The sequence below is a fragment of the Coprinopsis cinerea genome (genome assembly GCF_000182895.1).
Source record: "Coprinopsis cinerea okayama7#130 chromosome 4 map unlocalized cont3.4, whole genome shotgun sequence".
In the NCBI taxonomy this organism is placed as follows: Eukaryota; Fungi; Basidiomycota; class Agaricomycetes; order Agaricales; family Psathyrellaceae; genus Coprinopsis; species Coprinopsis cinerea.
Genome location: NW_003307541.1, coordinates 2,586,957 through 2,610,446, shown reverse-complemented (window position 1 = coordinate 2,610,446; position 23,490 = coordinate 2,586,957). Strand labels below are relative to the sequence as shown.

The 23,490-nt window shown below is 51.4% G+C and overlaps 7 protein-coding genes across 7 annotated transcripts; 4 read left to right on the top strand and 3 right to left on the bottom strand.

Moving 5' to 3' along the window:
* Positions 1-1,003: 1,003 nt before the first annotated feature.
* Positions 1,004-4,035, top strand: CC1G_07603 (ribonuclease II; the record flags this gene model as incomplete). The annotated part of the gene is made up of 2 exons (XM_001836468.1): positions 1,004-1,482; positions 1,533-4,035. 2 exons carry the CDS (start codon positions 1,004-1,006, stop codon positions 4,033-4,035), a joined length of 2,982 nt encoding a protein of 993 aa, XP_001836520.1.
* Positions 4,036-4,967: 932 nt separating this feature from the next.
* CC1G_07602 (glucan 1,3 beta-glucosidase) lies at positions 4,968-7,755 on the top strand (the record flags this gene model as incomplete). Its single annotated transcript, XM_001836467.2, has 13 exons — positions 4,968-5,072; positions 5,304-5,708; positions 5,767-5,857; positions 5,917-6,104; positions 6,158-6,178; positions 6,234-6,278; positions 6,329-6,504; positions 6,564-6,762; positions 6,833-6,982; positions 7,082-7,207; positions 7,264-7,308; positions 7,369-7,394; positions 7,447-7,755. The coding sequence occupies 13 exons, from the start codon at positions 4,968-4,970 to the stop codon at positions 7,490-7,492; spliced, it is 1,623 nt and encodes a 540-aa protein (XP_001836519.2). The 3' UTR covers positions 7,493-7,755.
* Positions 7,756-7,827: 72 nt separating this feature from the next.
* On the bottom strand, positions 7,828-8,532 carry CC1G_15849 (fungal mating-type pheromone). The gene is made up of 2 exons (XM_002911406.1): positions 8,295-8,532; positions 7,828-8,222 (listed from the first exon to the last, which is right to left on the bottom strand). The coding sequence occupies exon 1, from the start codon at positions 8,461-8,463 to the stop codon at positions 8,341-8,343; it is 123 nt and encodes a 40-aa protein (XP_002911452.1). The 5' UTR covers positions 8,464-8,532; the 3' UTR covers positions 7,828-8,222; positions 8,295-8,340.
* Positions 8,533-8,799: 267 nt separating this feature from the next.
* On the top strand, positions 8,800-9,383 carry CC1G_14448 (hypothetical protein; the record flags this gene model as incomplete). Its single annotated transcript, XM_002911405.1, has 4 exons — positions 8,800-8,806; positions 9,033-9,149; positions 9,216-9,285; positions 9,356-9,383. 4 exons carry the CDS (start codon positions 8,800-8,802, stop codon positions 9,381-9,383), a joined length of 222 nt encoding a protein of 73 aa, XP_002911451.1.
* Positions 9,384-9,635: 252 nt separating this feature from the next.
* Positions 9,636-11,869, top strand: CC1G_07601 (hypothetical protein; the record flags this gene model as incomplete). Its single annotated transcript, XM_001836466.2, has 6 exons — positions 9,636-9,872; positions 9,931-10,481; positions 10,538-10,618; positions 10,669-11,311; positions 11,377-11,508; positions 11,567-11,869. The coding sequence occupies 6 exons, from the start codon at positions 9,636-9,638 to the stop codon at positions 11,867-11,869; spliced, it is 1,947 nt and encodes a 648-aa protein (XP_001836518.2).
* A 538-nt stretch (positions 11,870-12,407) lies between these two features.
* Positions 12,408-15,080, bottom strand: CC1G_07600 (hypothetical protein; the record flags this gene model as incomplete). Its single annotated transcript, XM_001836465.2, has 14 exons — positions 12,408-12,479; positions 12,538-12,865; positions 12,916-12,984; positions 13,041-13,099; positions 13,137-13,295; positions 13,357-13,599; positions 13,631-13,685; positions 13,731-13,867; positions 14,059-14,266; positions 14,322-14,405; positions 14,458-14,497; positions 14,554-14,681; positions 14,732-14,810; positions 14,867-15,080. 14 exons carry the CDS (start codon positions 15,078-15,080, stop codon positions 12,408-12,410), a joined length of 1,875 nt encoding a protein of 624 aa, XP_001836517.2.
* A 1,907-nt stretch (positions 15,081-16,987) lies between these two features.
* Positions 16,988-22,532, bottom strand: CC1G_07598 (hypothetical protein; the record flags this gene model as incomplete). The annotated part of the gene is made up of 10 exons (XM_001836463.2): positions 16,988-17,971; positions 18,039-18,261; positions 18,314-18,864; positions 18,923-19,579; positions 19,629-20,131; positions 20,182-20,743; positions 20,804-21,873; positions 21,934-22,137; positions 22,195-22,287; positions 22,406-22,532. 10 exons carry the CDS (start codon positions 22,530-22,532, stop codon positions 16,988-16,990), a joined length of 4,974 nt encoding a protein of 1,657 aa, XP_001836515.2.
* Between the last annotated feature and the right edge of the window lie 958 nt (positions 22,533-23,490).

Genomic DNA, 23,490 nt, shown 5'->3' with positions numbered 1-23,490 from the left:
CGGACGCAAAAATTGCCTGGTGCTTGGCATCGGATACCCAATTACTCGGCCCGTTCCGTCAGTCCCGCTGTGTAAACTGTCCTTTTCGGGAGAATGTCTGGCCCCGGATGAAGTCATGACGATGACAATCTGGAAATTCCTCTCCCTGACCTTGCCCTGACCTAGCCAGTCTAACCAAATCTTGACCACATCTGCATTAAAAATGGATTCGCGGATGTCAAACTTTGCCGGCCTCAAAGGTCATACTGACTCGTCCAGTACTTAGGAACTCCATCGATGACACGCTCAATCGCTCAAGACGACTGCGCTTGCAAGGGCCTCGGGCGTTTCGGCAAACGGCCAAGCTCTTGCATAAAGATGTCCTGGCTAATTGCCACCCCCACTGTCGGTCATTGTCGTCAACCTCACTTCTCATCGCGCCGAATTAAAGCCCGAGCACATCGCTGAGGCACAGCTCCCGGTCGACAAGAAGTTGCTGCGTACTGTAATATAACACGCGCACGTCCTTGAAGTACTGATCCCGACGTCTGGCAGTCTCTATGGAGGGGCCAAATACAGCGGCGGGGTCCGTCGGCGTAGAGGGTGGTCCTGATAGATAATTGATAAGCGCCAGGCTGGCTTAGACGGAGGACGTCGACGTTACAGAGTTATTTCAGTTTCCATTCCAGCACGGTGTGACGATCCAGGAATGGTGGCATCTTGGAGCCTCCGAGCGTGATTCTTCTGCGCTGTGCAGCAGCAGCTCCGTCATGTCAGGAGGTGAAGAAGAGCATCAGTGTTCACGATTCCCATTCCCTTTCATCTCGGTCTATCAGGCGCAGCAGGGAACACAAGTGCACCACCGTGACGACGTCGAGTTGAACGAGACTCAACGCGCTGAAACGCGACGCGCTCATTTCGAGGTCTCGTGGGAATCCCGGACCACATGCGGTCCGTAGCCAGAAAATGTTTCCGTCACAGGTGCTGGTGTTTGCTCTCAAGCGCCCAGTTGTAGTCGCCAGCCATGCATCGCCATGGCGCATACCCCCTCTTCGCCTCCGCCTCCAGGTGCATAAAACAACCCGCAGGACGGGCCTCTTCCCAAATTCGCGCCCGCTCCTCGAAGGCACCCCAGGAAAAGCCAATACCGGCCGCGCTATGGTCATCATCCTCGACTCCAGCAGGGCCAGTACCAGAGAAAGGCAGGAAGACCAGAAAGAGGGACAGGGTGTTTGAGAAGAAAGAAAAGGTCGATGCTACGTCCCTAGCCGAAAAGCTGGTTCAACTTGGAGAGAGAGGCGACTTGACGCCTACCAGGACTCTGCGCGGGGAGGAGATGAGGTTGAAGGACGCAATCAAGGTGGCAGCGAAGACCTCGAGGGCTGGGTACCAATCCAAAGAAAAACTGGCTTACTTCTCCCAGCCCGACTCTCTTGGCGCTCGGGAAGATGAATTGGCCTCGTTTTTGAACATCCCACCGGGGTCGTTCATTGAAACGAGACGGTATGTGTGAACCAGTCTCCAGCATATCCTTTTCTAACATTAGTTTCCAGAAACGACATGGAAACTCTCGGCATCGTCCTTGGTACTTCAACACTGCGAAACCAGCGCGTTGTGGTGACTATGACCTCCAGCGGCGATCTCTGGCAACACAGAGCTGCCGACGTTTCCTTCATCATCCCCTCCTATATTCCAGCCAACCTCGCCGACAGATGCGGTATCTCTGAAGTGCCAGAAGACGACCGTCAGCTCCAAGCGCGAATGCAGGTCCTCAAACGTCTACGGGAGATGATCCGTCACCTCGAAGGCACCTACAACAAAATGTCAAAAGAATACTCCGACATCTATTCTCGCGTTCGGTCTCCCATCCTTGACCAGTGGTCAGAAACATCTGTCTCCGAGGTAGTCAACATGCTCGTACACAGCCCTACGCCTTCCTCCATATACGCCACCCACCGCTACCTTATGAACAACAGCCTTCACTTTGTCGCGCGCGACCCCTACATTATCTCTCAAACCTTCGACGTGCGGCCTAAAAGCGAAGTACGGGAAATCGAGCAGGTGATGGAATGGAAACGGATGAAGGACGGTCCTCTGGAGGATTTCGCGAGAAGGGCCATGCCGGTCCTTGCAACCAATCGAGCTCGCCTTGCACAGTCCAGTGGAAACCCTCCGTCTATGCAGACTGTCAAGAAGAACCCTTGGACACAAAACGACCAGGTCATAATCAGGTTCCTGCTTAATTCCCTGCGCCCTACCCGTTCTTCCCAATCCGACCCATACGCCATTGGCCAAATCGCAATCCTCCGACTCCTCTACCCGGACGCGGAAGTAATCAAAGGCGACGAACTCTATGACGCCCTCATCGACTTGGGCGTGATATCACCCTGGCAAGACATGGTCGTGATGCAAAAGCGACATGTCCCCGACCCAGAACCGAGTCCCGACAGCAAGCACGCCAGGAAGGTGGAAGAGCTCGTCCAGCGGTCACTTACCAACACCATCTCGCCGAGCGCGGATTTACTGGGACCGGAGGACTTCTACCCCACCGACCCGTTGGAGTCCGTCCGTCACGACTTTGGCGAGATGCGAGCGTATATCATCGATGATGTTACTGCGAAGGAACTTGATGATGCCGTCTCTATTGAACCCGTCAAGGGAGAAAAGGGAACTTATTGGGTACACGCGCATGTTGCCAATCCTACCTCAGTTCTCCCTCCGACACACGCATTTGCACTCAGTGCCATGCGGGAAGGTACTAGCCAGTATCTCACCCACCGTACTATTCCACTGTTCCCAGAATCTCTGACACACAACTCTACGTCGGGATGGTCGCTTGGGTCGAGTTTGAAAAACGGCAAACCTTCACGCGTCATGACGTTCAGCGCCAAGGTCAATGATAACGGCGACATCCTCGACTATCGTGTCCGCGCTGGCTTCCTCAAGAATCTCAAAGTAGCTAGCTACGACGAGGTGGATAAACAGCTCGGCTACGTCTCCCCAGTCGCAATCACGCACCCGTTCGGCCCACCTACCGGTCAGCTCACCCGCGAGCCACCGACATTCACAGAACAAGAGCGGAAGGAATTACGGCTACTCGACAAAGTCGCGGGGGCTTTCCGACGCCGACGACTCAAGGAGGGTTCGGTCGTCATGTCAATGTACACAGGGGATATCCAATTCGGCGAGTTCCCTGCTGGAAGTATGACACCCAAATGCACGCTTCGAGAGTTCGAAGGGTTCCCCGAGTTCACCAAGTACAGCGTCTACAGCAGTGACTTCGCTGAGATCGGCGGAGCCCGTTCGTTGGTTGCAGAGGTTATGAAGATTGGATCAAGGGTGGCGTCGAGGTTCGGCCAAGACCACAAGTTGCCTCTCATTCGACGAGCGATGGAGCCTGCTGTGTTCTTGGATGATGCAGCGAAGGAGAAGGCTCTCTCTCTGCGGAGCGAAGCTGGTGCTGTGCCACTCCGCAATCTCATGCCCTTGGTCAGCTTCATCTTACCAGCCGAATACACTTTGGAGCCCAAACAGCACTATGCACTTGGTGTCACCGAAGGCGAAGGATACTGCCGCGTCACTTCCCCCCTCCGTCGTGCTCTCGACCTCGTCACGCACTGGCAGCTCCACCATGCCCTCCTTTCCGGTAAAACGGCCTCTCACTCCCCCGCGCGTCCTATGTTCACCAAGGAATGGGTCGAGAGATTCATGGCTTCCTACACCGTTGCTGAACGGAGCAAGAAATCGGCATTTGAATTGCACGCGCAATTCTGGAGGCTGATGTTCTTCAAGCGGTGGCTGAATGGACAGTTCAGAGGGTTGGGTGGCACAGGCGAGGTACCGCCTGTTCCGGACACGTTCATGGCGGACGTGGTTAGCGTGCCGCGGGTGAATGAGTGGACCAGGGTGTCGGCGAGTGAGGTTTCGCTACCGGAGTATGGGTTGAGGGGCATTTTGGAGACGAGGAGACCGCCTGCGGTGGGGTCGCAGGTGAAGGTCAAGGTCTCGGATATCCGGTTGGGTATGAGGCCTAGGATTACTTTTGTAGAGGCGTGAATAGGCAAGGCATTTCTTGGGACGGAGGTGACGTAGATACTTACTTACGTGCATCGCTTTGGGCTAATGTACTTTATTGCTTTAATCATAGTTGGATATAACCTCTGCTCATTTCAGGGCTTTTTGAATGAACGAGTAACTTGACTTGAGAAAACGAAAAGGTCAGGTTGAATCTCAGTGGATTCAAGTTTCATCAAACGGCAGTACAAAAATGGAACCACGGAACTGCGGGAACTGGTTGACCAGTACAACCCCCAGGGTAGTTCCCCACACGGACACTGGCTGATACTTTGCAATTGGCTAGCAAGCTCGTCTACTTGCTTGCATAACCCTTCCAGCTTGGCGTCCTGGCACGTTCTTCTTCCTCCTTCAACAGACGCTCCTTGCCTTGATCCTCGAGCCCAAGTTGCTAAGCGCCCAACACAAACATGAAACAAATAAGGATAAGCAACAACCAAATACGAAGTCGAATCCGAGTCGTTGGAGCTCCTTTGTCCCTTACCTGTCCCTTACTTTCCCGGCAACTTCAACCTCGGAGAAGATGATCAGGACTGTGACGGCGGTGATAGGTTGTGAGCAGGGTCTATTAAATCGGAACTACCTGATTATTCGGAAGTCTGGCTTTCGACGCGCCCCTGAATGGTGGGGTACGTGGTTCCTTTCTTGGAGAAGAGCTTTACACTCAAATACTTGAACTTATAGACTAGAAGAGGATATTGCTGAGGGCAGGCTATAAGGGCTTTGTTGTGCCAAAACCAGATAAGTATGTGTATAAACAAGGCGAACTTCGACGATGGATTCGCTGCAGATCGTGTGCCAGCCTGTCAAGGTTGCTAGAGAACCTGTTTCAAAGATTCTGGTGCCTGAGTAGTGCTTCTCGCTTGTCGTTTTTCTGCTGGCTGGGAACCTCCTTCTCCCCCTTTCTTACAACCATGGCCTCGATCGCGCGTTTCACAGAAAGCCCACACGACACGCTCACCGACAAAGAATACAAGGAATACATATGTCCCCAATCCCTGGTCCAGCATATGGAGTATGTGAGTACCTCTACATTGACTGACCATGAACATAGTCGGTTTTTGCGACGACGGCGATTCGATCGTTCGCTGACCATCGTGAAGACCGTGGCAATCGATCGCTCAACTCGCCCGTCCCGTCCAAACCCCATCTCCTAACCAACGACCAGGCGTCGTTTCCAAAACATTTATCTTCCAGCCAGGAGCTCCTTGTCTCGCCGTTTCTGACCACCTCCTTTCTCTCTGATCCAGGTAGCCTCAATCCGCGCGTATTCGCCTTCCCTGCGCCTCGCCAACAAGGACTCCTTTGCGAGTGCAGACGACATTGGTCTGCAAGAACGCCGTGCCAACGAGTGTCTCAAGGGGTATATCGCCCAGCCTTACGTCGAGTCGCAAAGCCAGGTGTCACTACTTTGCTCTCGTAGTCGACTACCCTCCGCTACGCCCTTCAGTTCGATGGACCCGGGCCATCACAATCCATTTGCAGATCTAGACACACCATTGCCCAGTTCGAAAAGGATGATGAGAAACAGCAATCCCGCCCTTGCCGTTACCAAAGGCCTTTCGGAAGAGGGAACTGTTACCTCCAGCACCTCGGAAGACTTCAATCAGTCAATTGAAGAAAGGCAGAAAAGGACGAAAAAGAGACGATGGCTGGTGAGTTCTAGACGTCCGCCAAGCATGTCAGGCTCATCGCTTCGTCCTTTCCCCCCAGATCGCTGGAATTGGTTTCACCCTCGTTGGTCTCATTATCGGAGGCATCATCACGGGGGCCATCCTAGGGCGGAACAGAAAGGCAACTGGCGGTGCGTGCTTGCAATTCCCGGCTAGTTTTGGTTTAGACTGAAATGGTTCGATATTTCAGGTAGTGGAGTGGCGACAAGCAAAAAGAACGGCGGCGACGTCGTCAAACAATCGAACCCCAACGATCCGAGCACCTTTATCAAGGATCCGAATCTCCACCAATCATTTTATGGGATCGCCTATACCCCGGCAGACTCGCAGCTTCCTAATTGTGGAAACTCTTTGAAGGATGTTATCACTGATATCCAGGTAAGTAGGGTCCCCCATCCTCGCTTAAAGTAGGACTCATCTTTCCACCCCAGCTTCTATCACAATTAACCAAAGTAAGCTGCCTTGCATGATACCTCTGGGATCGCGCTGACCGCCGGTTGTTCTCAGCGCATTCGTTTATATGGAGCAGACTGCAATCAAACCGCCCTTGTAGTATGTCTTTCGACGGTGGCCTTGCTAATTTCGATTAACCCTATTCATAGCTCGAAGCCATAAGGCGAACCAAAGTCGATATGCAAGTATGGCTAGGGAACTACCCTGTCGCCACTGACAACGGCGACGCCTACAAACGTCAACGGGACATAATCAAGGACGCTATCTCTACCTACGGCACAGACCACATTGCAGGCGTGACTGTTGGAAACGAGTTTATGCTCAAGTGCGTATCCGTAACAGGGCTAATTGACCCGTACTGCTGAGTTGACACTACTGCGACAGCTATGTCACGGCCCATGGCGGAGCTAGCGTCGATCCCAACGGCCCAGTTGCCAACCAAGGCGCCGAGATCCTCATTGGCAATATCAACGACACTCGAGATATGCTGAACTCAATGGGTCTGCCCAAGACGTTACCAGTCGGTACATCAGATGCTGGGAGTTACTTCAACGATCGAGTTTTGGGTGTCGTCGATTACGGGGTTCGCGTTTCGTCTCGTGGCAATGCTGCTCCCTGACACTAAGCGAGTTTTCTTTCCCTCCCCTCTGCAGCTGGCGAATGTACACCCATGGTTTGCCAACGTATCGATTGACACCAGTGCATCCTGGACGGAGGACTTCTTCCAGACGGTAGACGTCGCCCAAGCTCAGGCGCTTCCAAATCGTCCCAAGATGTATATTGCTGAAACTGGATGGCCTTCGGTGAGCTTGACCTATACTCTTTTAAGATCCGCGTCTTCTTTATTAGCGCCGGTGCTGGCAGGAACTGTACTAATATTCCCTGTTCATCGCCTACTCTAGAAATCGTCCGATGCGGCCAATGAAAGCAATGGGCCTTCCACTGCGAGCATTGTGAATTTACAAAAGTTCCTGGATACATTTGTGTGTCAGGCGAATGCAAATGAAACGCCTTATTTCTTCTTCGAGGTGTGTTTCCATAGGCAGGAAGACGCGATGGCAGCTCAATGATCTTTCCCCCACAGTTGTTCGACGAACCTTGGAAGGACCAGCAATTTGGTGGTGTTGAGGTTAGCTTTATGGAGAATGGTCGTATGAATTTACTGACAAGTCGATTTTATCCCTTGCAGGGCTGGTGGGGATTGTTCAACGCAGAGTAAGCATCCCATGTCATCTTTACATTCGAGGGAACTAACATGTTTGCATAGCCGAACATTGAAGGCCATCAAGATACCGGATTGCGCTGCTCCTTGAAATCAATTGCATTAGACACCTCGCGATTGCGAAGTACAGAAATAGAGCGAACTAGAAGCGGTGTAGGGGTTATAGAGGTGGCATTTTGTCCCTGGGTTGTCGTTCTTTATCTATTCGTTCCCTCAGTTTGGAGCCGGCTTTTGTAACTTTCTATACCCGTATATATACTTATTGGTTACTGGCCGTGCTTGAACTGTCATTTATTTTTAAACTGTAGTCCAGGTGCCATATGCCCTTGGATATTGTACATCGCCGATTCTGACGATCTCACTATTGATATGGCGCGAGTGAGGAGCGATGAAGAAAATGCGGGGGACGTTCACAAGCAATTGAATACCCAGAAAACCAATTGCAAAACTTCGATTAGGTTCGATTACGGTACTTGCTCCCTCAGAGAACAGTGTACATACAAAAGGACAGGGTGGAAGCGGTGAGGGTGGCGCTGTCGGTGAAGAGGATAGAGGATTGCCGCAGAAAGGTCGAAGTAATCAAATGGCGATTACAATTTGAAGGTCGAAGTAAATAACAATAATGGTAGCACTCAAGTGCAAGTACTACATTGCAAGAAAACCGTTCATTGTGTTGTTGAAACCGAAGATGCATTGTGTTGGAGACGATGCTTGAAATTTGTTTGAAGTGTTGTGGTGGTCGTGAAATGATGATGAGTGGATGGTGTGTACAGATGCTGGTTGGTGTTGTTTCCAAGAAAATAGATGCAGATTGTGGGCACCTGTCGAAGAGGAAAGGAAATGACGGATCAGGATAACTGGATTGAATGGAGTTCAATGTAGATGCGACTTACAATGGTGAAAGGATGCACCGGAGCGGTATAGTCGTGGCGGAGGCGATCAAGCGATCGTGCAGTAGGCGCCAGAGCCACCCTTCTTGCCGGATTCTTCCTCGACGGGGACGAAGACGTCCTCGACTTGGGAGGTGGTGAAGATGGAGAGGACGGTGGTGAAGGAATCCATTTGAGTTAGGTTGAGAGAAAGGGAAGGGTTGGGAGGGTTTGGTGCGGTTTGGAAGAGAACCGTTGAGAGGAGCTTGGGAAGGCTGGAGAACCTGTGGAAAACCAGTCGATGCGGATGTCCTTTTTATACGTCGTCGAACCTCTCAGCCTCCGAGGGGAACCGTGCAAGAGCGACGAGATACCTGATGCCAAAAACTCTATCCAATTGTTCAAAGCGATAACGAGATGTAGGGATGTCCAGAAGTCGTACGTCGAGCAGCCGCCAGAAGACAATAACAATAGGCCGACCCCAGGAACTCGCGCACGACGGTGAGATTGTCGGGAGATTTCGAGTGTTATGACTCGTCAGAGGGAAACGTAACAACAATAAGAAACGCGGAACGGAGCAGGGGTGATATCAGGCGCCTTCTTGTTTAGGGTGGGGCATCGCACCTATAACAAAAAGAGTCGACCCCGATTAGGGAGGTGGTGGGAACCAGCCACTTGATGGTGTTAACGAGGAGACTTGAGGTTGGAAAAGGGGGTAAGGATCGTTGTTAACGTTGTGCAAGAGATGAGAGTGATTGATAGGAACGAAAGGCCAGAGAGCATTGCGCAAGGTCCGGGGTCGAGAAGCGGCCGTCCGTCTTCCAAGGAATATCCGAGGTGTTGAAGACAATAATTGGTGGCTGACGGGGGTTGTTGAAGGTGAGTGCCTCACAGACTCGAGCAAGTGTGTCGAGTCTTCAAGAGGCTTTTGGACTGTTATTATAGTCGCTTTCATGGATTTGAAGGAGGTCGAACTTTGCCATGATGGCCCGTGGTGGATCGGAGGCATCACAAGGTACGTTGCTCCAGTTCTAGCAGCGAGAAAAGTCAGTTTTCCTGACCAGAGGCACAAATGCTTTGCACAGGAGAGATAGAGGGCGGAATTCAAGATAAATCCCAGAAATTTCCCAGAAATCTGCGTATAAGAATGAGCAGAGGACAAAGGGAATACCAAATCCATCTTTCGTCGCTCAAAGGGGCAGGAGAGTCCAGAGTCACGTGCTAAGGTTAGCACGTGACTCAAGCGGTCCCGTGACGGCCGGTTGGCTAGACACGCGCCTTGGCCTTGGCTTGTGGCTAATCAAATTGAACCACACATCAAATTAGGAACTTGAACATCGACCACGACGACGACCGAGATCCACCATGTTCAAAGGCATTTTGCCCTCAAAAAGGGACCCTACAGCAGAGTTCACAGTCCTCACAACCCTCGCGAATGTCCCACAGAACAAGGAGAACGTTCCCTACGGTGCTCTGGCTCCCCAGGGCACGAAACGAGGTCCCGCTGGCCTGATCCCCAAGAAGAAGCGTTCAGCCTCAAAGAAGCCTAAGGAGAGCCCAGTAGAGCCTCCAGAGACGGACGAGGCATTTGACAAGCTCCTGGTAAGCCAGATATCCTCTCTTGTAAAGATTGGGGAAGCCGACCGAGGACACGTTTTAGGACGAGCTCCAGATCCCACCTTCATTAAGACCAAAACTGCTCGGAATGGACTCGACAGTCAAGGCAGAAATGATCAAATCGTCGCAGGTCTTGACCCTGAACCCACCACCCAGCGCTCCGGCCCAGGCTCCGCCGTCGACACCACCCAGGAGTACCGGGTTGAGACGTGTCCATAGCACGGAATCACTCGCATCGCCTCGACCACCTTTCATGAACGAAGGTGCATACGGAAGCCACACCCCAAAGACCTCAGGCTACGTTTCAACCCACAATTCGCCTTATGCCGCTCCACGGCCGCGACAAGCGAGCGGCCACACCAGGGGCGCCTCCCTCTTCTTCTCCAAGAGCCAGGGCAACCTCGCCGCCAACCTCGCTTCGATGTCAAGTCTCGATCTCACCTCGCTCGGAAAACCCGCCAAGGACAAGAGCGGAACTGTGAAGAACTTGTCCCCTATGCGATTCTGCAGTATGCTTCAGGGCCAATCAAGCCTTCAAATTGACGTGGAAGACATCAAGAAACTCCGCCTCATGCTTAGAAATGAATCGGCCAGGTTAGTACTAGCGGAATGATGTACCGATCTGTGCACGGTACTGAACTATTCCCTAGCTGGACTGAGGAATTCTGTACTCTTGGCGGTTATTCTGCTCTCCTGACGAGGTTGAACGAAGTTCTCGAGGTCGAGTGGAGGTGAGTGCAAGCAACCAGGCAATTTGGCAGCATACTCACAGTCTCATCAGAGAGGAACAACACGACGACAAGGTGCTTCACGAGCTGCTGCGTTGCTTCAAGGCACTGTCCACATCTTCCATCGGTTGCTTCGCTCTCCGGAGTTCGTGCCCAACTCCCTGGACGCAGTTGGCCTCTTTACTTTATTCCGACAAGAAGCCGGGTGAAGTTGCTACTCGACAACTCATCATTGACCTGTTCTTGATCCTCTTCGAATTGTATCCGCCCTCTGCTTTGCCTTCACATTCATCCCATACGCGACAAGCATCCTCACTCTCCGGCGAGGGAAGACATAGCGAGGCTTGGGAACACCCGTCATCCATCCCGACCTCGAACGTGATCAAACTCCCTTCCCCACATAAATCTCTTTTCTCCTTCATTCGGGCCCTCCTCTTGACCCCTGCACCTCGACCGGCAGAAGCGCCAGAAGTTCCCGTATCCCCCCACGAATTCATTGAATCCCTCCATGTTCCAAGAATCTACAAGAGCTATCTCCAAGAGATGTCCGATGTGTGCAGGGATTACTTCTGGGTCTTCTGTCACCCGAACAACACCATTTGGATCCTCGCTGAAACGGATGAGAACCGAGTTGAAAAACCCAAAGCCCCTAGCGGCATGACTGGTGGCGTTGAATTTGAAGCCATCTGTTACTTTGTGGGTATCCCGTTGCTTCTTTCTCCTTTGGGAAATTTTAGTCTGATTCCGCCTCTCGTTGCCAGACTACGCACCTCAAGTTTATCAACTCCATAGCAACTTCCGTCGCGGAACTAAACATGCCCAAGGAACATGAGCTCTCTGCTTATCGCTTCCACTGTGATTTGTTCCTGTCTGGCCTTGAACGAATCCTATTGGTATGTCTTGTTCTGTTATAACCTAAATAGCCTGGGTGCTTAGTGAGCCTTTCTACAGATTTCACGCAAGGCCTCGACGACTTACTATCCCACTCTTCACCTCGAAATCTCGAGGTACATTAACCATGCGATCAAGGCTGGCTTTGAACTTCCCTATACCGTTTCCCGCTTGATCGGGTTGCCTCCTCAGTCTGTCCTCAGGAATCCTGGGGCAGGCACCAGTGCGTCTTCAGGGCGGTCGGCTGCTTCCTCTCGTCGTGGGCCCGCGCCCGAAATGCCGACCACGCCTACCAGACAGCGCGGTCAAGGCCAACCCATTCTCCCTTCCCCAAGGAAGGTAGACCCAATCAAGTTTGACTAGAGAACTTACGACACTTCACGGTATAACGGTATAACGACGATGACGACACTCGATTTCTTTTTACTTATGACGATCCCGGATTTCTCTTGTTTTCAATCATGCCTCTCCTCTCTCATCTGACGTTTTCTCTATATATACATACTCACATATACATCCCATCACACTCATACGACCTTGCGATACTTATTCCTCCTCGTTAACGCGCTTTTTTATTCGCTTTCCTCTCAGTCCGTTTCGAGTTACTTATTTGAAATTCACCACTTTCCCCGGCGATATATAATCAATCCACCACAGATACAGACACAGAACTTACACCGACCTCATTTCCGTCCCCATCACCATCAGCTTTCCATCCATTCAAATCCTCCAAAGGCTCCAACAGCCTGGAGGGGCACGCTTTCTCACTTCGTTCTTGTTTCCTATGCATATCCAGAATCAAAGATTGTTGTTATACAGTGTTGTCTGTACTACCTCTTAATTTAATTCCTCCTCCGTCCGACCTGAATATCCCCTGTTGTATCTACCTATGGCCGTCCATTCAATGGCCCTCTTTCAAGTCAGCCTTGATGATGTCGGCGAGATGTTCAGCGGTGGCAAGAACTGCAGCAGCCTGTTCATGATTCACTTCAGCGTCAAAAGCCACGCTGCAAACCAAAAGCCAAACTTACGGTATGTCCAGACACGATCTCGGGGAAGATCGATGCGTCACAAACGCGGAGACCCTTGACACCATACACACGCAGACGAGAATCCACAACACCGCCGTCTTCCAGCGGAGCCATCCTACAAGTCGAAGTGGGGTGGTACAAAGTCTCGAGACGTTCGCGGACGAGTTCTTCGAGTTCTTTGTCGCTCTTGAGGTAGGTGTCAGAGTCGAGGAGGGGGTCTTTATCCGAGTGGTCGAGGCGTTGGACGAGGGGCTCTTGACGCGCGATCTTGGTAATGAGACGGACGCCCCGGACGAGTTTGTGGACGTCTTCCGGCCGTTCGAGGTAGCTAGAAAAAGGTGTCAGATGGCGAAATGGTGATGAAGAATAGATTCGTACGTCGGATTCATAGCCGGCGCATCCCAAGGGCTAGCAGACTTGAGACGAAGAGTACCTTTGCTTCGCGGTCTAAGGGAATGTGAATGTTAACGAAAGCAATCGGAGGGCATTTGATTGTGAAGTACCTCAAAAGCACAACGTGGATCGCGAAGGTGTGCATCGGGAAGGTGAAGTCGCCGTGTTCCTGGAAGTACAGTGCGTCGACATCATGGAACGCGTACCAGCAGATATATCTGTACCTTGTATGCCATCGGCGTCGTGAAGATCTCGAGGTCGGGACCGATGGCAGATGAGGTCGTATCATGAAGCTTTTCTGGGTACGCGGATTCTGGGAACAAAGCACGATCGTCGCTTCGAACGAACGCGGCCGACTCTCCAAACTAGAAACGACAGAGGACTGTTAGCACGAAGTGGACGGCAGACATGTGCACAAGGACTGACGTTGGTAGCCATGGATCCGGACCGAGTTATAAAGTATTTGAGAGTGGAAGTCACGAACTTGACGACGTCTCCGAGAGAGCTGGGCTTGACGTGTTTCGGAGAGTCGTCGTATCTGTTCTTGAAGTAGAGGTCGACGACGGGGTGGTCGATGAGGTTGTCTCCTACACCTGGAAGGTCGAGAACAGAAGGGATGTGGTGTTTACGGAGTTCTCCAGAGGGACCAATTCCAGAAAGCATAAGAATCTACATTCTATATCAGTAAGAGGGAACGAACGGTCGGGGAAAAGGCCGACCTGAGGTGAGTGGACAGCACCGGCTCTGCGTTGTAACTACGGTCATGAGTTGTTCTTGAATAGAAGGGGGAAGGGACGCACGAGAGGACGACCTCTTTCCTAGCCCTGACGCGATAGCGTGGCCCCTCCTTGCTCTTCGCAAATTCAACACCGACGGTTCTGATTTCTCCGCCCACTCGCTCCGTCAGGATCTTGGTGACAGTGGCGTTGACCACTACCTTCAGATTAGGCCGAGAAAGGACCTCGGGGGTAAAGTAGGCTGACTCGCTGGAGACACGAGTCCTGGTCTCGTCAATGAAGGTCACTGAGGAAATATGTCAGAAATTGGGGACCGTCTAAGAGCTGAGGGTACACACTGATCTACAAAAGTCAACTTGACGAACCCTAGTAAAATTAATGAACAACATACCTTGTTCACACCAAGGGTACCTTTGGAGGTATTGAAGTCAGGACTGAATGGGATCCCGACATTCTGGCATGCCTTGATGAAGAGCTTGGATCCTTCGGACACCTCGCTGAAATAACCAACTTTCATTGGGCCTTCCTGGCCTTTCACGCTGACATCGACGTCAGGGAAGTCAGGGTGAGGAACGTATTTCTCAAACTTGTTGAAGTATCTGGCACAGCATCGCAGTTAGCAGGATACACACATGGGTGCCCCTCATCCCATACCGTTTCAGATTGCTCCATTTCCAAGAATCGTCGCCGATGATGTCGCCCCAGCGATCGAAATCCCCTGGTGAACCCCATTGTGCCCTGATTGCATGAGGTTGGCGAATCGATGGGAATTAGGGGCTCCGAGACGTACATCTGAGCATTTATTGAAGAACATCCCCCGAGCATCTTAGCTAGATTCCAGGTGAGTGTGGGCAAATACTTAAGGCAAGCGACAAAGTAAGATTACCTCTCGGCCAGAACCTCTTCTTCCCATTGGCAAAGTCCTGGGGCTCAGTGAAGAATTGGTACACATGCTTGGTATGGAACAAGAGCGAGTAGGCAACTGGAATCCGAGTCTCCCGGAGTGCTACACCACTATTGAACCGGAAGTCAAAATACTGGAAGCGAGAATACACAAAGTGTACCTTCCACCCGCCTCGAGCAAGAGTACTCGCAAAGACGGATCCTCCGAAAGGCGGGCAGCGAGAACGCATCCAGCAGTACCTGAGGAAGGTAGGTCAGAGGTAAGCCCTGGGGGTATTCTCTGCCTTGTCACGTACCTCCTCCAATGATAACAACGTCGTACTCGTCAAAGTCAAGCTCCCCCTCTTTGACCTCACGAGCAACCCGGCGCGCGTCTGCAATGAGCTTTGGTTTGCGTCCCTTGGTAGCCTGTCGGAGCAACAGCGCAAACGCAAACGCGGTTATCCATGTAAACCTGTTGTTTCCGAGCCTTGTTGAGAGGTTGTTGAAAGTAATACTTGCTTGGGACATGGCGAGATGAATGTCGTTCTGGGAGAGTGCGTAAAAAGTAACTTTAAAAGTTAACGTTGGTTAACGTTTCCCTCCCATCGCAAGTTGGGCTAACTTTTTTCCCACGCGTTATAAAGTAAGCGCCGTGCACCTTAATACTACAGGTCGGATGGGACTTCCGTATGATATGATTCCATTGCAAACCTTAGTTAGTTGGGACGTTTGGGAGTATACTTGACGGATACCAGTTAAAAGGAGCAGTAAAGTAATGGCAGTGAGCGTTGGGCGTAGCGGATATTGAAGTGCTCACACGGTGTCTAGGGATTTTACTAAGACACTAAATTTCACCCTTACGGGCCCTATCTTCACCTCCTCTTGTGTATTCTGCAGTTTTTTCATTTTATCCTAGTAAGTCACCGACAGAAGAGTAGGAATCGTGTCTTTTTATGGAGCTCGGAGTCAAAGTGGCTCCTTCATAATTCAGTCTTCCGGGAGACGGCGATCTGAATTCATAACTGAGGTTCAATTGTGGTTTGTATTGCTTGTTTTCCAGCCACAAACTTTCCACGAGTCTTGGTATAGGCCTCTGCAAGATGTGTAGTGATGAGGTTAAAAGGTAAATCCGAATTGGAAAGTCGTAGTTGAGAGTCGAGACGGTATAAGTCTATTAGTTCCACCATCTAAAAGCCTAAAGGCCCCGAGTCACGAACTCATGCCACTGTGTATTAACCTGAAGATGGGGACTGAACGTGTGGCCATCGTTGGTAGTAGGATCGAAGAAACCGTAACTTCAGGATTCACTAACTTTCGTTAACGTGCACGTTACTTCAACGGTACTTTGCTAACTTTTTCTAACGTGCACGGTACTTTACTAACTTTTACTAACGTGCACGTTACTTTACTAGCTTTTTCTAACGTGCACGTTACTTTACTAGCTTTTTCTAACGTGCACGTTACTTTACCAATAAAGAGGCGATTTGCGTAGTATAGGTTGATTGGTGGGTGCGGAGGCGTCGACTGTCCGTACACCGGCGTGCCGTGCGTAGTTCCGATAGAAAGGTAGAAGTTCAATAATACGTTTTATTTCTGAGGTATAAAGTCCGGGTTCTGAGTACAGTGGAGTGGGGGAAGGGGTAGCTAAGAAAAAAAAAGAAAAGAGAGGGCACCTCCTCTCTATATCTCTCCCTGCCTATCTCTTCGACTCCTTTCCTCTATCACGCCATATCCGCCCCGCGAGACCTGGACCGCGCTCCTTGGTTGTCGATTGGTCGGCTGCCAGGCGATGAGGTCGGTGGCTGGCGGCTAAACTTCATGGCCGCGGGTAAGGTCGATCGACCTCGCCGGTGTGTTGTGCTACGGTGACCGAGGCCGGGCGTCGTCGTTCCGGGTTGATGGGCGTGTTTCGTCGGGTCTTGTGAGATGTAGCCAGGTGTGCGAGCGGAAGGAGGTGTGTAAGGGCTTTGGTGTTTGAGTCTGGGCTAGCTTTGCCCCACCGTTATCTCGACTCGTGATGACTAGCCGGGGCCGAGTCAACAGGGCATCGAGGTCGCGGTTGGGTGTGCGATGGCCAGAGGACGAGGTGGTGGTTGGTGGACAAGCCGTGACGTTGCGTCGACGGTGTTATGTGTGGTGTGTGTGTGTTGGTGTGGGCGCTTAGCCGCTCGGCTTGGTCTCCGATGTCGGAGATCAAGTCATAGAGGGTGTCGTCGTTCTGCGGTTAGAGCGACGACGTCCTCTATACCAACTTTTTCTAACGTGTATAAGTCTTTAGTCACTTTCCAAACATTCAGGCTCGGATAACATTCAAATTTCAATTACTGTATGGAACTTCACATTATACACTACAGTACAGTACCAGGTCTCGAGTTGTCTACTATAGAAGCATCATGATCCATATGGTATGGACATTACAAAACTGTAATCTAATCTTAATTGCAAGTACCTGAGTAGTCCACATCAGTCCGTCGACGTTTACTTCGACGTCGACCGTCTTCGTCTTCCTGGCCTTGTAACAGTGGTGGTCGGACTTCTGGTGAATATGCCTTGCTAGGTTCCAATATTCGGAATTCTACTTGAGCTCGATTACGTCTGACAGCTGGGGTGGGCCTTGGGCGCTTCGGCTTTGCATCCTGGGGTGACGCGTTGCTCGAGGATAATGGTTGTTTGAGGGCACCAGGTGTGTATCCACTGGATTGTAGGCTGAGGCCGATACTACCTTCAAACTCGAACGGATTTCCAGACTCTCGGAGTGATCGAATTGGGAAGTCGGTGTAGGTGGCGTTGGGGAGAGTGGGATCTTCGACAAAGCTAAATCTAGCTTCAAGGCGTGAAGTCGGAAGCACGGTTGTATCCTCAGCACCCTGCGACGCGAGGATGGCTTCTTCGTATGGCGTGGGCTTGCGTGTGAGTGCACCGTGGAGCGCTATCTCCTGGGTAATCGTCATCTCACTGACCTCCTCCTTCCGCCATGCACCACGGTACCCCAAGTAGAAGATTTCGCCATCGTGCTTGGGCTGAGCACCGATAGCCACACGAGCAAGGACCACAGAGAATAGAACCGTTGCTTGGGCGGCAATGTGGGTGTGGAGATCGAGATCGCCAGGTGCAACATTGCGAGCAGCGCCCTCTAGCCTGACAAGGGCCTGTGAAATCAGTGCGTCGTCTCCGGGGAATAAGGGGAACCAGAACTCGTCGAGGAAGCTCATGGTCTCCGATTTGAGTTCTGCTTCGTTCGTCCGATTCTTCATGTAGTGCGCGAAGATTTTGGTGATAGGATGGACCGTTTCTTTCGAAATAAGGATCTTGTGAACCGTGTCGTATGCATCTGCAATAGTGTTCTTCGCCAGTACGTTCGGATACACCTTTGAGTCTGGATGAAGCGATGTAGGACACCTCATCGTACCCAAGACAGACTAGAAAGAAGGCAGACCTCTATAGTAAGTTTCCAGCTCGATAATAAAGCCAATGATGACCACTCACATTACTCTTGTACTCCTGTACTGGACGCATCTTGGCCCGATAACATTCCAGCGGAGGGAGAGCAAATTGCATCGTTTGCGGCTTGTAACTCGCCTTGTAGACGTTGAATTCGCTCCACTGCAGGATAAATGACGCCCTGTCCCTGCGCAAAATCTTCGCGGGATAATAGAGCGGGTTCGAAACGGAAAACCAGTGCGCGTTAATTAGGACAGTCTGTCCAATCCTGGAAAAGGAGCCATTACTAAAAGCACGACAGAGAGAGAAAGAGAACATACAAGGCATGGTCTAACGTCGAATTTGGACCGTACTGGCATTGGAGACAGCACCAGCAAGCCTTCTGGTCCTTAATGTCGAACGGAAATTCGCAGGTTGAGGGAAGAAGACCACGGACACAGACAAAATGATACTCCTGGTTACACAGAGGACAGGACACGAAGTCGAGGTCAAATGTTCCAGTGTAGTATCCGTTACTTTCATCCTTCTCGCACCAGAGGCGTGAGTCTCTGTTGGTGCATACAATGGGTTCCGGAATTTCATCACCAGCTGTTGATGAAGGAGCAGGGGATGGTGGACGACTAGGGTTTCGGGCTGGTAGTACAAGGGGCTCGGAGGGCTTGGGAGATGTTGAAGGCCCTCTGGTGCTGGCCACGGGATGGTTGAGAATATCATGCAACAACGAGTCAATGGAATCGTCGTCTGATTCCGACTCGGAGGCCGATTCGATCACTGTTTCCCCACCCTTGGTAGCTTTCTCAACCATAATTGGGCGTTCAAGCTTTGTGAGCAAGGAATAGTCGGAAAGGATCGCCTCCTTTGACCGGGAAGTCTAAAATTAGAGTTAAGGTAAGATAATCATACACATGGGAGAGCAGTGTTAAACGTACTGATGCCTTTGTGGATGTGCGATGGTAGACATATAACGGAGCCTCAGGGACCTTCGACTGGAGAAGACCCATGTCGGGAGATTCTACGAGAGAGGGGTGGCTCCCATTCATAGATATATCGTCGTATTCGAAGCACTTGTTTCTGAACCGAACTTGTGAGGTATAATGTTGACGACGCCTGTCATAAATTGCTCTTCCAACAAGCTCGTAGGTGACCTTGCCGTCGTCGTCCTCTATCTCGATGGTGTTGTCCCAGACAGGCCTGGAAGGATAGGCAGTGGCACTAGCACCTGTCGTACCCGGTTCCCTGACTCCTTCGACTGAGAGTGAAAGAATCATTGGCCAGTATATCACGGCCTCTACAAAGTGGCTGTCCTTAGAGCATCCTTCATGATTGCACTTCGAGACCGAGTGGTGTATATGGAGGGGAGTCGTGTATGAGTGTCGATTAGGAATCCACCGGGAAAGGTAATCTCCGATCGAGATCTGACGACCATACTCCAGTGTGAGAGCGTGGACGAAGGCAATAGAGACGGTGTGGGGAACGATTGGTGTTGTCGGGTCGTAAAATGTGTGCGCATGCCCATGCGAGCATCTTGAGAAGATCACTTGCTGTATCCCAAAGTGTTGTTGCGTCGGTAGGGGAGGCGAAGAGTCCTATAATGGAATGAGTATCCTCTTAATTGAATGGGAAAATTTGACAAACCTGTACAGCATGCGTCAGCCAGAGAGTAGGGGTTCCATAGTCACCGGGATTCAGGAGCCTCCACTTGTCGAAGATGTAAAATTCGGTCATCCCTTGTCCAGTAAAGAGGTCACGCTTCAGCGAGTTCCGGTTGTTGCTCTTGAGTGACTGCCTCCGGTTGTGGAAGTGGAAGATTAGCCAGGTCAGAAATGAGTTTTTGGCGGTTTCCTTGAGGAGCAGACGGATCTTCTCTGCCTCGCGTTCGGGCCAGCAGGAATACGCTCTGTACCAGAGTTCAAGCGCAACGTCCCAGAAGCAAGAGTTCTTCCCATTCCATCGGTACGCGATAAGCTCCAGAGGTGGGATCGCCTCTGAACCAGTCACACTTTGTTGGGGAACAGATGGGACCAGTCCCAAGCGCTCAACAGTGTCTGGGGCGCGACCATTCTCGGAATCATCAACAGGAATTGCCCTGCGGGTAGGCTGTTTGGGAGCGCGAGCTGGAAGTGGATCATTGTGACCCACTGGAAGAGAGTTAGCGTCTCAAGCATATTGGATATACATAAACACATACCTAGAATGGCCTGGTGCTGCGCCTGAAGCTCGCGGCTGTGGAGAAGAAGACCTTGCGCCCCTTCAATGATATCGTGACCTTTTCCAACAGCGTGGTTTGTGAGGTGGTGTATGCTTTCAATGACGTTGGATGAGTTCGGTACTTTCTTCCGAAGGTCAGGATCGACTGCGCTTTTGGCAGGAAAGATCAACGAAGCGATTCGCGAGCGAAGCCACCACCCAAGCCAGCCGACGATTCTAGGGTAGGTCTTCGCAAGTTCATCGACAATCGAGTTGAATGATTCCAAGGAGGTTTTTGTGGATACGAGCTGATGCACCTTTGACATGAAGCTGGCCCCGTTTTCAGGCGGTACGAGGCTATGGGACGACTGAATGCGGTTAGCAGAGCGCTTGAAGTGAACACGACACCCAATCTGATAGCGTTCGGCCGTTTTGAGCCACTCGGCTTTCTGAATTGCTTGGGCTTCCGGGGTAAGCTGGTGCCAATTACTGAAGACGCGTATCTTGGCTTCTACAAATGATTCAGCGTGGGCAGCATGTTCTGGCTGGGCGAAATCAAAGACCTGAAGGAAGCACATATCAGGAACATTGCGATACATATACACAGAAAGAAGGATCCTTACGTGCAGGAGGAATTCGTCTTTGAGCTGCATTCCTTTCTCTTGACAGGTGTCGACAATTTGGTGCGCAACTTTACGGAAGTGGGGAAGGTGGTGCTGAGTGTCGACCTTATGAACCCATGTGTAGAGAATAGGAACCCAGGATTGGATGACAGTGTCGTAAACCGCAGTTGCTACCAACGTCCCGTTGTCGAAATAGCTGTGATTTCCATCTGTGACACCTCCGTGCTGCCCGACGAGCTCTGGCAAACCTTTACTCCAGCCAACCACTGCATCCCCTAGAACCGACCGCATCCACTTCGTCTGGTACATCAGATACGCAGGCGAACTGAGACTGGACTCAATCAGAAACTCTTCCCCAAATTTCTCATTCAGTGTTGCGAATGCTTCGATCAACGAGTAGGTTCCTTTGATGGTCTCGTCGAGGGATGTCAGACCTTGTCGCTTTCGGCTCTGCTGAACGGCGTAGTGAGCTGATTTCGGATGGGCAAGGGTGGGCTTGATGCTATGGAGTGGGACAGAGCCCGGAGTCGATTCGCCAACCCGTAGCTGATGGACGGTGGCCTTTGGCGCTCTGGCGACCTGTTCATCGACCTTTCCTTGCTCAGTGCGTGTCAGACGGCGTGGATCAGGCGGACGCCTGTGTGCATGTGTCCCAATGTGCTCCCAGACTGCATAGCTCTCGCCCCCGTCAACCACAGTGTAGTGGAGAGATTTGACGTCGCAGGCGTGGTGGGTAAGTGGCGATTTGCAGAGGGTACATGGCATCATGAGTTGTACGTTCCGAGCGGCTGTCTGTGTCTTCGGGCGCACCGCACGTGGACAAGAAGACCTGGAGCACACCAATACCCCAAGGCACTTCCTCGTCTCTGTCATCCTTCCACCAATTGGTCGGCATCCATTCGAACGCCAGGCCCATTTTGTTTCTCCAAGGCGGAGTTCTTGCTTCACAGCTTCAATGCACCTGCGTTCGATGTCCCCATTGGGCCAATCGGGATCGTCGTCAATAGAGCCCGTATCGGATTTTTTATCCTCCTCATTGTCGCGCTCATCGGAATCATCCATGGCAGAACCTAGCGTGATTTGAAAACTGTGAGAGGCTTATTCACCCATCAAGGTACCGTGGTACACACCTTTACTGTCAGGTTCTGTGCTCGAGTTCTCCGAGACTGATGATTCCGAGGGAGTGCGCGGACGTTTTTGTTTCGGTTTGAGATTGGCACCAGAACCTTTTTTCGAGGACAAGGCTGGTCTGGGAGGTCTATTCTCGTTCCGTTGTTGAAGACCGTTCTGGTAAGAATGGTCAGAGCTCGCCCAAGGATTGGGGTACGGGAAGTCTGCGGCCAGTGCCACTGGTCAGCGCAACATCGGAGGCAATGTGTGAATTCCCTTACGAGGAGTGTAAGGGAAAGGTGATCCCTGATAGACTGTGCCTGGCGGTGGCGGATAGGCATAACCTGGCCATACCGTCGGAGGTGGAGGCCCATCTACGATTGGGTCAACGCGTTGCAGTTTGCTTTTTCGCCGCCGTTTCCGCTGTCGGGCTCTGTCCGCATCATCGTGGATGGAACCTGAGTCTTCGACCTGTCCAAACAATGAGCCCACCAGCCGTCCAAGGCGCCGAAACATTGCAGAAGACAACCGCAGAAGAGATGGTGGAAACAGGAGGGCCTTTCACAAAGCGACGGAACGACAAGCCCTCTGAATTTTGCGTTCCGGCGGTGGTTTCCATTCTGGGCGGGCAATGAGCGGAAGCAAATCGACATTCTCCTAATTAAACAACAGGTTACTGGTACTGTAGTATCTATCTGTCTAGATAAAGAAACTGTCCCTTTGTTAGCTTCAACGGTTTAGGGAAAACGAACGGGCGGACGCACCAGGTGAAACCTCTCAAGACCCGCCATAGCCAATGCGCTCCTTGGTTGAAATGCGCCAGGTTTATGCACGTGGCTGCCATAGACACGTAGGGACCTCGCCTTACAAGAGTCAACCAAACATAATTAAAAGAGAAACGTACCATAACCCTCACTCTGCGTATCAGACATGTCCCGGCTGAGAGCCTCTCCTCCCCTTCCCTTTCCTCCATCCGTTGTGCCAAAAACAAAGTGGTCGAAGGCCAAATACGCGACAGTTGATGTTTAAAACGCTTCTGGAGTCGATTTGTCCAACGGCGAGACTGCTAGATCAAGTCAGATAACGAGTGTTCACGATAGCGCTGGCCCGGAGGTGTACAAGGGAATGCGACGCGCTGACAGGACACACACTGCCTGGGAATCCGTCTGTGGAGCCCGACTCCGGCACGAAGCCGACGGCACGGCATCATTGTCCATGGTTGCTCAGACCTTACGTTCTCATTCACGTTCGCCGTCAAAACCGTTACTTTTGTTAACTTAGAAGTAACTTTCGCGAACGTCGAAGTTACTTTGCCGTTACTTTACTCACAAAAGTAACTTTACAGAAAAACGTTACTTAAAGTTAAATTTGTAGGGCACACGTTAGATGCGAAAGTTACTTTTGTAACACCCGTTCTGGGACAAGAGGCCATTTCCAATTCTTATGGAGGTACCGTTCAACCGTCGGAATCAAATTGACACCATGTGGATACCAAAGCTGGGCGCCTCTTTATGTCTCGGCCCCCTAATGTCGCGGTCCACGAGACCCATTGTTCGATCGTCTCTGAGAAATTGGAA

Excerpts from the sequence above, each read along its gene's own strand:
- CC1G_15849 (XM_002911406.1), bottom strand. The coding sequence starts at position 8,463 with ATGGATTCCTTCACCACCGTCCTCTCCATCTTCACCACCTCCCAAGTC.